The sequence below is a fragment of the Dendropsophus ebraccatus genome, chromosome 14, assembly GCF_027789765.1.
Source record: "Dendropsophus ebraccatus isolate aDenEbr1 chromosome 14, aDenEbr1.pat, whole genome shotgun sequence".
Classification (NCBI taxonomy): Eukaryota; Metazoa; Chordata; class Amphibia; order Anura; family Hylidae; genus Dendropsophus; species Dendropsophus ebraccatus.
The window spans coordinates 52,116,247-52,132,731 of record NC_091467.1 but is presented as its reverse complement, the minus strand read 5'-3'; the positions used below and the strand labels follow the sequence as shown (position 1 = coordinate 52,132,731).

General features: G+C 45.7%; 1 protein-coding gene and 1 long non-coding RNA gene across 7 annotated transcripts in view; one reads left to right on the top strand and one right to left on the bottom strand.

Annotated features, from left to right (window-relative positions):
• Positions 1-16,485, bottom strand: part of OSBPL2 (oxysterol binding protein like 2) — a 57,867-nt gene that overhangs the window by 9,504 nt on the left and 31,878 nt on the right. For 3 of the 4 annotated variants that reach the window (XM_069953338.1, XM_069953339.1, XM_069953337.1), the window contains exons 2-7: positions 15,609-15,744; positions 9,485-9,617; positions 6,198-6,273; positions 4,582-4,716; positions 1,353-1,450; positions 1,096-1,278 (exon numbers count right to left, since the gene is read on the bottom strand). In XM_069953338.1, the coding sequence (XP_069809439.1) occupies positions 1,096-1,278; positions 1,353-1,450; positions 4,582-4,716; positions 6,198-6,273; positions 9,485-9,617; positions 15,609-15,645 (662 nt within the window). In that variant the 5' untranslated portion in view covers positions 15,646-15,744. Of the gene's footprint in view, positions 1-1,095; positions 1,279-1,352; positions 1,451-4,581; positions 4,717-6,197; positions 6,274-8,913; positions 9,041-9,484; positions 9,618-15,608; positions 15,745-16,485 lie in introns of those variants that run through there. The other variant, XM_069953340.1, reaches the window with a different exon arrangement.
• On the top strand, positions 9,025-15,891 carry LOC138772731 (uncharacterized). Of its 3 annotated transcripts, none has more exons than XR_011359814.1 (4): positions 9,025-9,063; positions 9,514-9,687; positions 13,778-13,894; positions 15,666-15,891. It is a non-coding gene; the product is annotated as an uncharacterized lncRNA (long non-coding RNA). The 3 variants fall into 3 exon arrangements; XR_011359812.1 differs by lacking the exon at positions 9,025-9,063 and adding an exon at positions 9,092-9,234; XR_011359813.1 differs by lacking the exon at positions 9,025-9,063 and adding an exon at positions 9,241-9,344.

Here is a 16,485-nt window from a genome sequence, read left to right as displayed (position 1 = left end):
CTCATAGCGTTGCTCTAAGGTTTCACGACAGCAGTCAGAAGTAATTTTCGTTCAGGTTCGTCATGGCCCCGACTCGTCATGTACCCAGCTGATAACCCACTCAGCCAGTCAGTGACTGCAGCGGTGTCCCGTCCCAGTCAATGATTGGCTGAAAGGGCAAACCATCAGCCGGGTACATATTGCAGCTGAAGGACATATTGCACTGAGGGTTGTCAGAGATCGGTAAGGAAGCGACAAAGAGGCACAGGGACTGGTAAGTATACTTTGTTTATTATGTATACTTTGTTTATTATGTGACTTCTCCTTTGTGAGTAAACACCTTATCAACCAGCTCCCCGTATCTCATCTTCCTGAGTTCCACTAAGGCCCCGTTCCCACTGAGCAAAAACTAGCGGAATTCCACGGTGGAATTGTCCGCCACGGAATGCCGTTAGCCTCCCGCTCATAATGGGAGTCTATGGGCAGGAGCGCGCGCCTCCCATAGCCTCTTGCTCATAATGGGAGTCTATGGGAGGCGCGCGCTCCTGCCCTGTCCGCGCTGAAGAATGAACATGTTTATTCTTCAGCGCGGACAGGGCAGGAGCGCGCGCCTCCCATAGACTCCCATTATGAGCAAGAGGCTAACGGCATTCCGCCGCAGAATTCCGCTAGTTTTGCTCAGTGGGAACGGGGCCTTAGGCTGAAATGGAAGAACAGCACTGAAAGGGCTGTTAGTAGTGTCGGCCATACTGTCTTAAAGGGGTTTCTATAATTAATAAAACATGGCATGCTTTTTTTGGTAACAGAGCTACCTCTGTTTATGGGTGTTATAGGCACTAATGTTTGGCCTCACTCAAGTGAATGGGACTGAGCTGCAATACCAGACAACCTGTGCACAGATGTAGAACTATTCTTGGAAAAAAGCAGCCATGTTTATTTAATTTTGGACTAACCCTTGAAGAGCTCCAACGTTCATCTTTTTGGCCCTCATTTCCTTACTTTCCCTCCATTTCACACTAACTAGTAGCTGAGATATGGGGAGCTGTTTGATGTGGTCCTCACAATGTAGAGACAATGTAGTCTATTTATTACCACTCACACAACCCTCATACTCACTTGAGTAACTCTAAGGTGATTGTCCCTCGGGGTTCGGCTTCTACACTCTTGCCCCAGAACTTCAGCTTGGGGTAGATGGAGCCATGGAAGATGAAGTCTTTGTTCAGTCCCTCAGCATGAAAGGCACTAACAGGCGGGTGATGGCTGACTTGTTCAGAGACGAACTGGAACCCTAAGTCTTCCCTGTAAGAGACAGCGTTTTGGTCAGTCATCCTTCAAGGGGTCAGGATCTGAGCTCCACAATCCTGCACACTCACCTTGTTAACTCATATGTTTCTCCAAGGAGCGGGTTGAAGGGTTTCCCTGTTCTCTCCCACTGAGACGCCACAGCAGAGACGGCAAAGGCGGCCACCGTCTGTACAGGGAACAGAGGAGGATGAAGAAACTAACACAGAGAAAACCTGGCAGGCATTATGTAGACATCGCTTAAAGGGGAACTCAATCATGAGTCAATATCTGTCAAATCATATCCATTGTGGTTACAAGTCTACAGTGTAACTTCCCTATTGATGTTACGCCTCTATGACCTGGGCCTTAAAGGGGTACTTCCACCAATAACTCATCTGCGGGGAGGTGGTAAATGGCTGATCCGATCACAAGAAGGGGGGGGGGGGGGGGGATCAGTGTCCCCCCTATTTGTAGGTCGGACATGGAGGGCCTTCTTGGGTAATATGTCATCCCTGCAACCTCTGGGACCCCATACATCCTGAGAAAGAAGGGAGCAAATTCACTGCAGAAATTCCAACTGTGCTCCTGTCCAACCAGCTGTGCTGGGGATAAGCCCAGTCCAGTATAAGGATATGTGCACACTGAGGAAATTTGACAAAAAAAACATCATGGAATTCGCCGCTCGTGGACTGCAGCGGAGCGAACGCATCTCCGCTCGTGTCATAGACTCCATTCTGTGCACAGGCAGAACCCTTATACTGGACCTATATCACCGACACAGCTGGTTGGACAGGAGTGGTTTGAATTTCTGCAGTGAATTCGCTCCCTTCTTTCTCAGGATGTATGGGGTCCCAGAGGTTGCAGGGATGACAAATTAAAGTCATTATATACCAATGCAGTTTAGGAGGACATATCCTCCGGCTTACCCAAGAAGGGCCCCCATGTCAGACCTACAAATAGGGGGACACCGATTTCCCACGCGCGCCCCCACTGCAGTCCGTGAGCTGCAAATTCCGCAACTGATTTTCTGTCAAATCTCATTGTGCACATATCCTAAGGCAGGAATGGCCACACTAATTCAGCAGAGAATCCTATACTTTCCGAGCATTAGTGGGAGTGGGGGGTGTCTTAGAGACCGGACCCCCAGTAATCATAACATAATGGCTTATTATCTTACAAGATTCCACAAGATGGCTGGGACCCCCACTAGTTGCTGGAATGGGGCATCCAGTCCTGCAATTATTTGCCAGAATAAAAACAATGTTATTTAGACTCATCCCCAGCAGCTGAGGGTTTGCTATATTTCTACCCAGTTGACCCAGTGTTCAATCATCTCCAGACTGGATACAATTGTAGCGAACTCTAAGCCGTTGAGGACAGAACTGGGAATTCTTACGTGCTGAGTTCCCAGGCCACAAGCCAGCCCCGGAGAGATCCTGCCAGGCTTCTTTACACCACTATCTGCCCAGGAGGGCTGCGTGCGATGCTGAGAGAAGATGACAGCCGTAATGCTTATGTGGGGTTTATGTCATTGTTGTGACATATGTGTATTTTGCAGAGTCGGCAGCAGAAAGGTTAGTTCCTAACCCGACGTCTTGCCTCATTTGTTACCATCTGTCAGACAAGCGGGTCCTGAAGATGTCCTACAAGGGAATCTAGAGACTTCTCCTTCCATGATCTGTGTGTGATAAGGACTGGTGGTCTGCAACCTACAGTTCTTCTGCTGCTGCAAAACTACAATTTCCAGCATGCCCTAAAAGCAAAAGCATGCTGGAAATTGTTGCTGGAGTTCCTCTTTAAGGCCTGTGCAACGCACAAGCAGGATACGCATGACAAATACGTTTTTTTTCAGAATGCAAACAAGAATGCTGCTGTTCACTGACAGCAAGCAGAGATCAGGAAAACCATGAGAAATTAATACACAAATGTATATGAAAAGGTTACATAACTTCTAATTATAGAGTGATTAGTGTTACATAGCCAAGACGAATATAACCCTGTGTGATAGACAACCTGTAATAGCCGGTGATGGGTGACCTCAGTACACACCACACCTGCACCGCTTCCCCACAAGCTTCACATTCCAGTGTGAAATCCAGGCGGCCGGCCAACACACACTATGATCATTCCAGAGCTTCTTTGTGTTATGATATTGGAGAGGACGAGGCGTGTTCCCTTATGTAAGGCTGCACTATAATAACACTATTACAGATTACACTGCACTAGGCCTATTATAACTGCTCACAGAACCAGCTCCAGGCATCAGTCACATTGCATCTGCCCTGAAAAGAAAGATAATAGGGTATCTAAGGAGCAACCTCAGATCTATGACCCAGCAAGATGCCAGGCAGCTGCTAGACAACATGATCCAACACTGGATCGATTACTGCAGGATTCGCCGACCATCTTATGTGTCAGAGTCAACAGATGGATTACAATATGTCCAATCCCTTTTGTTATCTGGAGAAGATAAACTGCAGTCAGAGGTGTCTGGCAGCGGCTTGCACCCATCTCCCCACCCAAAGTACATGCACGTTTAGGAGGTACGATGGGGATCAGAAGACAGCGCGCTCTTCAATGTATGATCACTTATGGACATGGACTCAATGCAGTCATTGTAAAAGCTGCCATATAACCCACCCACCCGTACCGTTCACACTCCTCTTGGCCCAACATGCACGTGCTTACAATAATCCGCTGAGGTTCGCGCTACCTGTAACAATCCAGCTGTTACAAAACTACGAAAAAAGTTAGGGAACTCTGCATTATTCTTAACTAGCCAAGGGCTGTCCAGACATGATGGGAATTGTAGTTTTGCAACAATTGGTGGGCCACAGGTCTGATATGTATGGCGACCTGCAAACTCTACATACAGAGATAAGCAGCCGCCATATGTGCAACTTCCTCTTCCCATTGAAAACACATTAACGCTCAGCCGAGCATGCACATGCATAGTGAGTGAACATGTGGCCGACAGCTTCTGAAGGTACATGGTGTTGCTTTAGCCCATAAACACAACACAATAGCAATGATGGCAAAGATCTGCCAAATGAACCATTGAAAACCTGAATGCTGCTGTAAAACTGTTTCACGTGCCTAAAGCAGGCGCATTCCCAATGGTGGCAGCACATTTCCCCTTCTACGAAGGGCCACACTTGCATCTCAGCTCTGTTATCACAGCTTCCAAGCCTCCAGCGACAGATTGATCCCTGTTGTTTACAGATGATGTCTGACAGCAAAGTTTTTACAGATAAGTCTGCCACCCTGCGGTGAGATTGAGCACACAGATGTATGCAAGGATGTGTGGCGGATACTGACCTGCATCCTGAGCAGGGGATCAGTGTAGGAGCAGGCTTTGTTCAGCAGGTAGGTGTGCTCCATATACTCAGTGATTCTCTGCAGGAAGCTCAGGGGCTCATTGAAGACGATAGGCATGGTGATTTTCGACAGTTCCTGGAGGCAGAGAAAAAAAGGATGAGAGGCGACGGAGGCGAGCGGCTCCTGGGATACACAAATCCTTATCTGCCGCGAGGCGGATCGAAAATCTTACTAGAAAACACATCATTAATGCAGGAAAATAATCTGCAGTTATGGCTGCATTTACTTAGAGGTCAGACCTCCTCATATACCGACAGGTGCCGGGAGACAGGCCTTCCAAAATAGAAGAAATAAAATATAAATTACCTGTCGAGTTCTACTCACGCCTTTGTATGTGACTCAAATAAAAAAAAAAAAATAAATTAAAAAAAAAGTAAAAAATGATATGGATATATGGATAAGGTCATCACTGAAAAGGCAGTGTCATACCATGCTGGGACACACCCTTACCCAGAAGTCCTTTTACATCAGGGGTGTAAAACTCAGGCCCTCCAGCTGTTTCAGAACTACAATTCCCATTATGCCTGGACAGCCAAAGTTGTCCAGGCATGATGGGAATTGTAGTTCTGAAACAGCTGGAGGGCCCGAGTTTGACACACCTGCCGTACATGACCCGATCTTTAGCTGCCCATGCCCGAAGCCAGTTAGCGAGATCGGTGCTTGTTTGCAATGCCTTTACAAAGCATGAAAAATCGCACAAGCCACACGAATCATTCATGCGGCCATTAACATTCATTGTTATTGGCTGCACATCACATTTCCCACTGACCGGCTGATCGTTGGCCCTTTTACACTGACCGATTATTATGTTTCTGGGAACGCTCGTGTCTGATAATTGGTCCGTGTAAAGGGACCTTAAGTTTACTTGTCCAATTCCAGACGGAACAGCAGAAGGAAGATGTTAATTTATGGGAAATGTTTGTCTCTACCCCAACACTGGAATAGGCCGGAGCTGCACTCTGAATGAGGATGGGCAGGACACAGCTTTTAGAATAGACAATTATTTCTCATAAATTAACATTTGGTAGCATAAAAACCATAGCTGCTTTCTTCCAAAAGCAGCACCATCCCTATCCTCAGGTTATGTGTGGTATTAGAGCTGCAATACCAGACACTGCCTATGGAAAGTGGCTATCTTACAAAAAAAAAAAAAAAAAAAATCAAAAGGGAAAACAAAAACATAAGAAAAAAAAACAATCTTTGTGTTACTAAAAACTACATTAACTACATTACAGTGGAATGGCTGTGGATTAAGGGGTGCGTAACAAATTTTTTTTTTTTTTTTTTTCAGTTTCATGCTGGTTCCAGTTTTTACTCAATTTTTTTTTTTTTTAATTCCTGGACAGCCCCCTAAAATATTAAAATATTATGGTCATCATAACCAACAGAATATATTTCATGGTATAAAATACTAGCCACTCCTGCAGAACTGTGTCTTTCTGCTTCCTGGCACCCCCACACCCCTTCCCAGATACTCCGATGCCCGCAGGTCAGTCCCAGTATAGGAATCCTCCTGTACATCCCTCCACATGATATAACAGAGATTCCAGACTTACCAGTCCAATGCACTTCTTCAATATGCTCCATACGCTGAAATTGTTTCTCGAGAACATGGGGGCAGGCAGCGAGGTCCTGGGAACACAACACTAGGTTATATATGTAACATGACATGCACAGACCAGATAACATAGCCATACCTGTCATTGTGTTCTTCTGAACCTATATGAGACCTATCCACTGGCCACACTTAGATTAAATTAAGACACAAGTTAGGGCCATTACATTAAATGGTTTCCAAAAGAGGCCATGTAATGATGAGATATAAAAACTGGTGAGATGTGTCAGCCATGTACCTGGCAAGATTTATTGTTGATGTACTATGGAGGGGATACATTATCTATATACCATGGAGGGGATATATCTATCTACCAGGTGGTAACTATTATTGGTCCCTGACACGCCAGATTATAGAAGCCCACCAAATAGGTCTTGCACTTGTCACCACCACATGTCAGATACTGTGTAACCCTGAGCTCACTATTGGATAGTAGAGCTATGGACGCCCATACATCCACTATGAGGGTATGTGCACACTACAAATTCTGAGCAGAGAACTTCAAGCGGATTCCGGCGCGCACCCCCATTTGAAGTCCTGGCAATCTTATAGGCCCCATTTTATACTCAGGTAGATTCCACAGTCTGCCCAAAGAATTGACATGCCAATTCTTTGGGCGGACAGCGGAATCTGCCTGAGCAAAGAATGGAGTCTATGGCACGGGTGGAAATTTAAGCGGGAGTGCACGTTGGAATCCGTTTGAAGTTTTCCGCTCAGAATCTGTAGTGTGCACATACCCTAATACAGGCATTATTACTCCTAACAGAGCAGGTGTCGCAGAGATTTATGCTGAACACCTGCAGTGCTGACATCACATGGCATTGTACTTTATGGGTAATGATTTGTGAATCAAGTTTATGATAAGATGAGGAAGGGTAAAAAAAGTCTCATAAAACATGAATATAGAAGTGACAGCATGTAGTAAGAGCAGAGGCTCCTATTCCCCCATATACTGAGTAATACACAGGAGCAGCCCAGAGTCAGGCAGGTGCTAGTAAAGCATTAGATTAGATCCAGGGGCAGCGAGCAGATGAGGGAAGCTGATGCATAAGACTCCAAACAATTTCTGCCAAGTCTGGATGGCAGTGGGCAGTGGGTACAGATCGGATGGGCGAGAAAGCAAAGTCTTCTCGATCAAGTCTGCAAAGAGCCTTATGTTTGCGGCAGTGGGAGACACAATTGGCTTTTTTCTGATCTAGGGGGCTGCTCTACATACATTACCTGACATTGGATTAGTCAGTGTTCACTACAGGGATGTATTGGGGAAATGGCAGGAGCAGGAACATTAATGCACTGGTATATAATTACCTGACAACTCTGAAGAGATTCACATAAACAGCTAATAGCTGCCGCTATGGCCACGCATTATTATTATTATTATTATTATTATGTTACTGTGCACTAAGTGTCAGCATGAGGCGGCCATTCTGGACTCTGCATCTCATTATCCCCTGCTTCATTCTGCATTAGCATGAACATATACTGGAGTGCAGTACAGAGACCAGGGTCTATAGAGGTTACAATCCAATATCTCATGTCAATACACACATGGGGAAGCCACAATATATAAAAGCTATACAAAACAACAAGGTTATAGCCCAAAGTGCAACAATGACCCCTAAACCACCAGTAATGCTCAACACTCAACTTTATATATCTGCAAAAAGCTGAGTGTATACACACACATCACTTATCTGGCACTGATCCTGTATTATACAACAGAGCTGCACTCACTATTCTGCTGGTGGGGTCACTGTGTACATATATTACATTACTGATCCTGAGTTACATCCTGTATTATACTCCAGAGCTGCACTCACTATCCTGCTGGTGGGGTCACTGTGTACATACATTACATTGGTAGATAAGATGTTCTTCTGAGCAGGTACTTTATGTGGAAGTTGGCTGATAAGATATAGGTGAGAGGGTAACTTGATGGTGACTTCATTACCCTTAGATCTCCTCAGATAATAACAAGGCTGCTCTATACAGAAGGACACTGTTGCACAATGGGGCGGACTTATTACCACACATAGCACACACATGTGCACCATAGGGAGTCATAGTAGCTGTGATCTGTACCAGATTTGTACATGGAAGTGAAATGTGTTGAATGGAAAATGGGATTTTCTGGGCTTGTAACATGGACTGGTGGAGATGCATCCCAGCCAAAGCACAATACATTTGGTTGCGGCTGAATCTGGTGCGGCCTCACGGCCCCATCACTTAACTGGCAGGGGTGCTGGGAGTCAGACTCTCATCAATTCTATGCAATCCTAATTAAAATACAGGAAAACCCCTTTAAATGTGGTTGTCCAGGCATACAAAAACATGGCTGCTTTCCCCAAACAAAAAACACCACCCCTGTCCTCAGGTTGTGTGTGGTATTACAACTCAATTCCATTCACTTCAGTGGAAGTGAGCTGCATTACACCACACAACCTGGGGGCCGGGGTGGCAATGTTTTTGGAATAAATACTTTGCCTTCCAGTTCCTTTACTCATTCTGAGTTATTTCCTTTCATCTTAAGGGTACAAACACACACACCGTATATGCAGCAGATACGCAGCAAATACGCAGCAGATATGCAGCAGATTTGATGCTGTGTTCAGTTATTTAGATCTAATCTGCTGCGTATACGGTGTGTGTGTTTATACCCTAAGAGCTGCTTTTGAAATTCTGCTAGTTGCCACTAGAAACTGACAGCAGCTTAGCTCCACCCCTCTGTTGGTCATGTGACTGTTTAACTGTCACTCTCATACTGCTGTGGTAGATTCAGGACTGTAACCAAAGCACAGTGCATTAAGGTAGACTGTTACACTGTCAGCTCTCGGCAGTTAGGTGTCACATGGCCGACAGGGGGCGGAGCTAAATTGCCTTCAGCTTCCAACAGTTACCAGCAGCTCTGGATGTGAATGGAGAAAATGAGATATAATAACTTAATCAGTACAAAAGCAGTAAAAGAAAAGATTTACTGAGTTAGTCGGCTATTTAAAATGATTTTCCCTGTGACATATTGTGAAAAGTGGAGATATACTTTTAAATCTGCTGCCTATCGTGACCACCTATCCCCTGTCGCTTTTAGATTGTAAGCTCTTGGGGCAGGATATAGCAGATATGGCTGACAGCACCTGCTTGATGATATCAATAGGGGAGATGGCCGATACCAGAGAACAGTAGCGTACTCAAGGAAGAAGTAAAAATAATGGGAAATAATGACAGACTCACCGATGCTTCTTCACCCCATTCTCCTGCAGACTCATGGCGTCCTCGGTGGTGGCGTTCTGGTTGGAGAGCGTCATCTCGGTGATCCGCTGGCTGGTGTCTGCAAACTCTCCAGAGGAATTGTCAGAGTCTGTGCCTGTCAGGGAGAGGAGCGAGTTATGTGCGGCTGACACTGAACCCTGCTCCGCTCTGAGCACACTGTGAAGGTCAGCCCACTTTTTGTGTATTTTACTGTGTAAAAGCCTTGTGTGGATATTACGCAATAGCGAGCAGTGTTCCCCGCTGACATGTCACGGCCAAAGTCCCTGCTGATAGAGCACACTTCACATCATCTGATTTATTCCTATCATCCTGAGCTCCCTGGTTCATGAATAGAACTCCAGAATGTCAGTAAATACTGACACATAGATAACCTATGGATGGGAATATAACAATATCAATGGCAAGTCTTATCGCCTAAACGGCCGGCACCTCGCCTCACTACAGTACACGATCAATACGCTGTAATCTCTGTAATTGCGGGGATTGATCTCATCTCGTTGTATAATTGGATTTATTCAGTGAGCGTCTGGAATACCTACCTAGGCTGTGTAGCATGGATCAGATATGGGGATGTAGGAGAGCTGAATCTAGTATTATACAACCACCACCACTGACTAACTGGACTCTGCTACTCTGGTACACTTTAGGCAGGACACAGCCCCAGCTCCCATCAGACTGCTTAAGAATCACAGGGAAAGGAAAATTGCTTTCTCGGGGTGTCACCATCTCCAGATGGCAGAAGGATTTCCTCATTATCCTCTAATTAACCAAACACCGAGAGGAGAGGAAATACTGTCACAAAGTTAACCCCTGATAGACTGCCGTCTCCAGGGCAAACCGGAACAATGTCTACAGGTGTGGTGGGAAAAAGTTGGTTAGAGCAACAAGGCATGACTGGGACAGGGGACCAAGCGGAGTAGAGGGGCAAGGAGTGCAGCAGGGGCAAGGAAGGATACAAAGAGCACAGCAGGGATAAGGGGAACGGAGGTGCAGAAAGGAGGGGGAGGACAATGAGCGCAGAAGGAATGGGGTGAGAGGCAGGACAGGGAGCGCAGAAGAGACAGGAAGAGGACAATGAGCGCAGAAGTAATGGGGGGACAAGGAACACAGAAGGAATGGAAGGAATGGAGAAGGGACGGGGGGGATAAGGAGCAACAAAGGAATGGGGGGAGGCAAGACAGGGAGCGCAGAAGAGACAGGAAGAGGACAATGAGCGCAGAAGTAATGGGGGGACAAGGAACACAGAAGGAATGGAAGGAATGGAGAAGGGACGGGGGGGATAAGGAGCAACAAAGGAATGGGGGGAGGCAAGACAGGGAGCGCAGAAGGAATGGGGGGACAAGGAGCACAGAAGGAATAGAAGGAATGGAGAAGGGACGGGGGGGGATAAGGAGCACAGAAGGAATAGGGAGGAGGCAAGACAGGGAGCGCAGAAGAGACAGGAAGAGGACAAATAGCACAGAAGGAATGGGGGGGATAAGGAGCGCAGAAGGAATGGAGGATAAGAAGAAGGGACGGGGGGACAAGGAGCGCAGAAAGGACTAGGGGGAGGACAAGGAGTGAAGGAGAAATGGGGGGATAAGGAGAAGGGACGGGGGGCAAGGAGTGCGGTAAGAATGGGAGGGAGGCAGGACAGGGAGCGCAGAAGAGACAGGAAGAGGACAAGGAGCGCAGAAGGAATGGGGGGACAAGGAGCACAGAAGGAATGGAGGAAATGGAGAAGGGACGGGGGGGATAAGGAGCACCGAAGGAATGGGGGATAAGGAGAAGGGACGGGGGTACAAGGAGCAGGGACGGGGGTACAAGGAGCGCAGAAAGGACTAGGGGGAGGATAAGGAGCGCAGAAATGAGGGAAGGGACAAGGAGCAAAGCAGGGATCAGGTGAAGGGACAAGGAGAACAGAAGGTGGTGGTGGGGCAAGGATCACAGCAGGGACAAGAAGCATGCCACGGACAGTAGGGCTGACCTTGTTGGAAGCAGCAGAGTCATGTATGTTAAATACACCAGGGACCACTTTTCCATCTTGCACAAGATATCAAGGTATTGCATCATATGATCTGTCCAATTGCATAGGACTGCAGGTACACACACTCCCAGACAAAGCATGTCAGGCAGTGTGGGCGAAGCGTGTAAAGGGCAGGCAAACAAAGTGTATCAGGTGCAACAGGGCCGACCTTGCTGGGTGCAGCAGAGTCATGTATGTGAAGTGCACCAGGGGCACAATATGTTCTGGAGTGCCAAGCACTGATTATGCCGCCTGATCTCAGTGGGCACCTGGGTGAGGCAAGGCTTCCAGTGGTGCTGCAGACTGTACATTGGCTCCCTTACACTTGCTGACCCTGCTACGCCATCTCTCACCCTTGGCAGCTCTACCAGTCTTATCACCCTCTGGTTGTTTTTCACAGACAATGAAAGGTAATATTCGGGGCACAGAGCAGTGCGGGCAGAGACTTCAGCGGATGTAAAGTAGCTCATTTTTATATTCATTTATTATCTATTTTGCATTTGCTGACAAGACCTGAAAGTGCAGTCCCCTCTGCTGAATATCTAGTACATGGTAATGTGCCACTGCCAGTGTCACCACCGCATCGCACGACTACCTGGCTGCGGAGAGAGATCTACAAACATATACAAACTATGGGGGAGGGCAGCGCAGGGCACTGGAGAATGTTAAAGAGAAGGGAAAAATGGGTTCAAAGTAAAGATACCATGAAAGCAAAAGGAGAAAAAACAATGAGAGCGGAGGAAGCCATTATATAGCAGGGGCAAAAAGGAGAGCAAACGCTTTTTATTGGTGTGGGTGACGTGCTTCTGCTCCTTCACCTGGCAAAGGGGAAAAGCGCTTCTGGTCCTTCATTTTAGCAATTGTAGGGGACCCCCACAAGTTAACCCTTTTGACATGAACGTTAGGTTTTATTTAATAAAGGGTAATGAAAAAGCCAAGATGTCTGTTTTAATTTATACTTTCTGAATTGTGTAGTTCCTTTGTTACTCCTCCTGGAAATGTAAGTATTCCAATAAGCATGTGTCTACATTCATTGCAGACAGTGCCAGGGACGCGCCCATAGACAATAGCAATGGTAATGCCCAGTTGTCAATATAGTCACATATATCCAGGAGGAACAATAGAGGGACAGCACAATGCAAAGCTCTGGAAAAAAGATCCCACAGTTCTGTTGTTTCATTGGGAATGCATACAAGAACTCAACTGGACCTGTCAGATGAGAGTGGACAGGTCACACATAGGAGGGAAATAAAGAAGGACCTGTCCCTGCCTGCTAGTCCTAGATCAGTATGGGACAGGGACAGGATTACAGGGAGGCGACAACATATAGTAACCTCACACAGTGTGATGTACAGCTACACTCACGTGTGTGTATCCCGTGTCAGAGACACTTCCTCTTCCTGATGCGCATATTATTATATATATATATATATATATATATATATATATATATATATATATATATATATATATATATATATATATATATATATATATATATATTACATTACACACACACACTCTCTAAGAGATGCACAGCAGTGTGAAGAAGGGTGCCGCTGCCTGAAGACTTGATTCTGGTCTTCAAATAAATTGTAGCAGCCCTCCAGCTTGACCAAAAAAAGTCAGTTTTTCTTATTCCAATACAGCAAGCATGATACAACGTTTCAATCCTTTCATGCGATCCTTCCCAAGTACTGTGAGAGCATTGAAACGTTGTATCATGCTTGCTGTATTGGAATAAAAAACCTTTTTGATTACTTAAACGCTGGAGGGCTGATGTATGGAGAGTGATAGGATATATCCCTCTCTGTAGCTATAGGTGTGCAGATGTGATAGTCACACCCACGCTCTGCCCCATAAGGCGACACCAGGATTATACAGGATAGTACCGGGAGCTACACCTCAGTCTATAGAGCCAGGCACTGGAGAATAGTTTGGAATATACAAGGCATTCAGAAGACAAATCATCATGCACTGCATGCACCTGACAAAGAGATGAAGGAAAATCCCCAAATCCAGACGTAACCTTGTGGCCAAGAAAATTGGAGGCCAGAATGACTCCAAAGGGGCTTTATAAGTGCAGAGTGACTGCTCGGAATACTAATGGGCATGGGAGATTGTCTTTTTTCCTTTTTAATAAATTAGTAAAGATAATATAATAATAATAATAATAATAATAATAATAATAATAATAATAATAATAATAATAATAATAATAATAATAATAATAATATTTATTTGTATAGCGCCAACAGATTCCTCTGCGCTTTTCTGCTGTCACATATCATTTTGGAGGACAGAATGATGGGGAACAAGGAGCAACAAAGTGTGAGAAGAGTGACCGGGGCTGAAGACTTTCCATTGTAAGTTACATCTGTCAGTGAGATGCTGGGCCAGTGTGTGTATGGGGAGACGCCAGCTATGTGAAGTATATGTCTGTCAGTGAGGAGACGCCAGCGTGTGTATGGGGAGACGCCAGCTATGTGAAGTATACATCTGCTTTACTCTTAACAGCTTAAGCTATATTCATGTACCAGAAAGATGAGGATGAACATGTAACGCATCAGGCTGCATGACGGAAGCCTATAAGGTTCATCCACCTGCCAGGCCATTTATGACAGCAATACCAGATAACTATGCAGAATAGAAGATCACAAAGGGGAAACCTCAGAGGTTGCAGTGTTACCTCTGGATTTTGAGCAATAGTGAAAAGGAAGCAACAGCACATTGTGTACGTTTACCCTCTAACCACCTGTATCAGTATACAGTATATCTAACTGTGTAAAGCAATGTGCATTATCCTATAATATCTAACATAAACCTCAAATTGTTACTGCTATAGGGCATAGCCAGCTGTATACAGCAAAGCAACACCAGACGCACTCGGCAACAGGCCTTCGTCCTAGCTCCCTTTTTAATGTGTTAAAAACTTTTTTAAAAAAAGTTTTGAATGCTTAGGATCTAAATGTAGAGACCCCAACAAATTGTTAATTGTTATAGCTTGGATAAGTGTGCGGCTGTGAACGTCACTCGCTGGGTCATTACCAGTCTAATGGCACCATTATGGAGCTTGTCTATTGCAATGGGGCAGATCAAGCGGTGAGTGAAGGGGGGGGGGGGGCAAATTTCTAAGTATCAAACCTGTTCACTTATAGGTGATATCAATCAACAGTTGTTTTTTCTGGGCAAAGTCAATGAACTCCATCATTCATTGTCAGTTTTAGACCATGTGAAGATGTGTACAGAAATTACTATAGATGACTATTTAAAAAGTGCTGCAGAAATTAGAATCCATGGCAAATCCGTACCTATTTATTGGGGTTAGTTCCCATCACCAACAACTGCCTGGTCATGTCAGGGTCATTGCAACATGAGGTGAGGGTTAAGGTTGTAGGATCCCTAGGATCAGGCATCACCCCTTCACCTACGGTACAGCCTAAGGGCCATTATCAGACAGCTGATGCTGCACTGTGGGCGAGTGCCAATATGCTAGACAAAGACTATACATGGGTCGATAATCATGCATAAGGGCTGCACAGACATCACTAACAATGCCTGTTCAGCCCTTTTTACATAGAAAATAATAAAGTTATTACTTGTTCATCCGGTGTCCCGCTGACCATTCTGGCCCCATATCTTCAGCGTCAGGCCAGTGCACCCAGTGATTGGATGAGTGGCCTGTCACTGAAGATATGGAGTCAGAATGGTCAGCAGCGGCGGCTGCGGTCAGCAGGGAGTGTGGGAAAAAGGCATCAGGACACCGGAGGAGCCTGGAGAGGCTAGTATAAGCTTTATTATTTTCTTTACACGGTTATCATCACTATTACAGAGTGAGTGATCATCCAAAGACCGACTCCTCGTTGTCTTTATTACACTGGACCACATGTGCCCGGATTGGCCTGGTTCAGCAGATAATTGCTCTGTGTAATAAAGCCCTAAAACTGAAACACACAGATCTTTACTGCAAACAACGAAGATCTTTTAGGTAAATTATTACTTTGCCATGTGCAGTTCAGTGCCAATTGTCTTTTCCACGTGACACCAAGATGTGTCACCTCAGACATGTCCTCTATGTACCTGTGACGGCATCGAAAAACTCCTCCTCACTGTTCATCCTTCTTTGCTGCTTTTCAGGGTCCTCAGGCGATTACTGCATCTTCTTCAGGGCAATGTCTGGGCGAGGAACGCGGCTCCCACCTCACACCCACCGGAACTGAAAGAGTAAAGAAGACCATCCGTTATCCATGATAACAGCCCATACAGCGGCAACGGGGCCCCTGAGGAGACAGGGCCCCAACCCCTTTTTAAAGGGCTCACTCATGCATAGGAGATACAAGTAAAACAGGGCACAATTGGCAGAGGGAAGCTTCCATCTTTACGGCACGCCTCCACACAGTTGTTGTTTTACGGACCTGTCTGGAAAATGTGACAAAGAGGTTGGGCTAATGCAAATTTTAATACATCAAGTCAATTCCTTGCGTAAGGGGATGCGCTTAAGAGAAAGGTAGGATGTCTGTTCAGGATCCCCTTTTCTAGAGCACTTAGGGGGGAATTTATCATTATTGTGTCTGGCGTACACCCAGCTCACCTAATGGGTGGGCGGGGGGTACCGAAAGGTGGCGAGGCCTCCCTTTGTGCCCAGTTTATCATGATTTAGGCCTGCTTGTAGGGTTAAATAATGGTATACACCCACACCTGCTTGGAATCAGGAGTATATTTCTGCATCTGCCGTAGATACACCTAATATTCCTCTTAATAAATCCAGTAGGGTGCATGGGAGCAGGGCTTAATGTACGACTAGTAATAAATTCCCCTCTTAGGGTACAAACACACACACCGTATACGCAGCGTATTTACTGCTGCGATACGCAGCAAATACGCAGCATATTAGATCTAAATAACTGAACACAGCATCAAATCTTCACCATCAAATCTGCTGCGTATTTACTGCGTA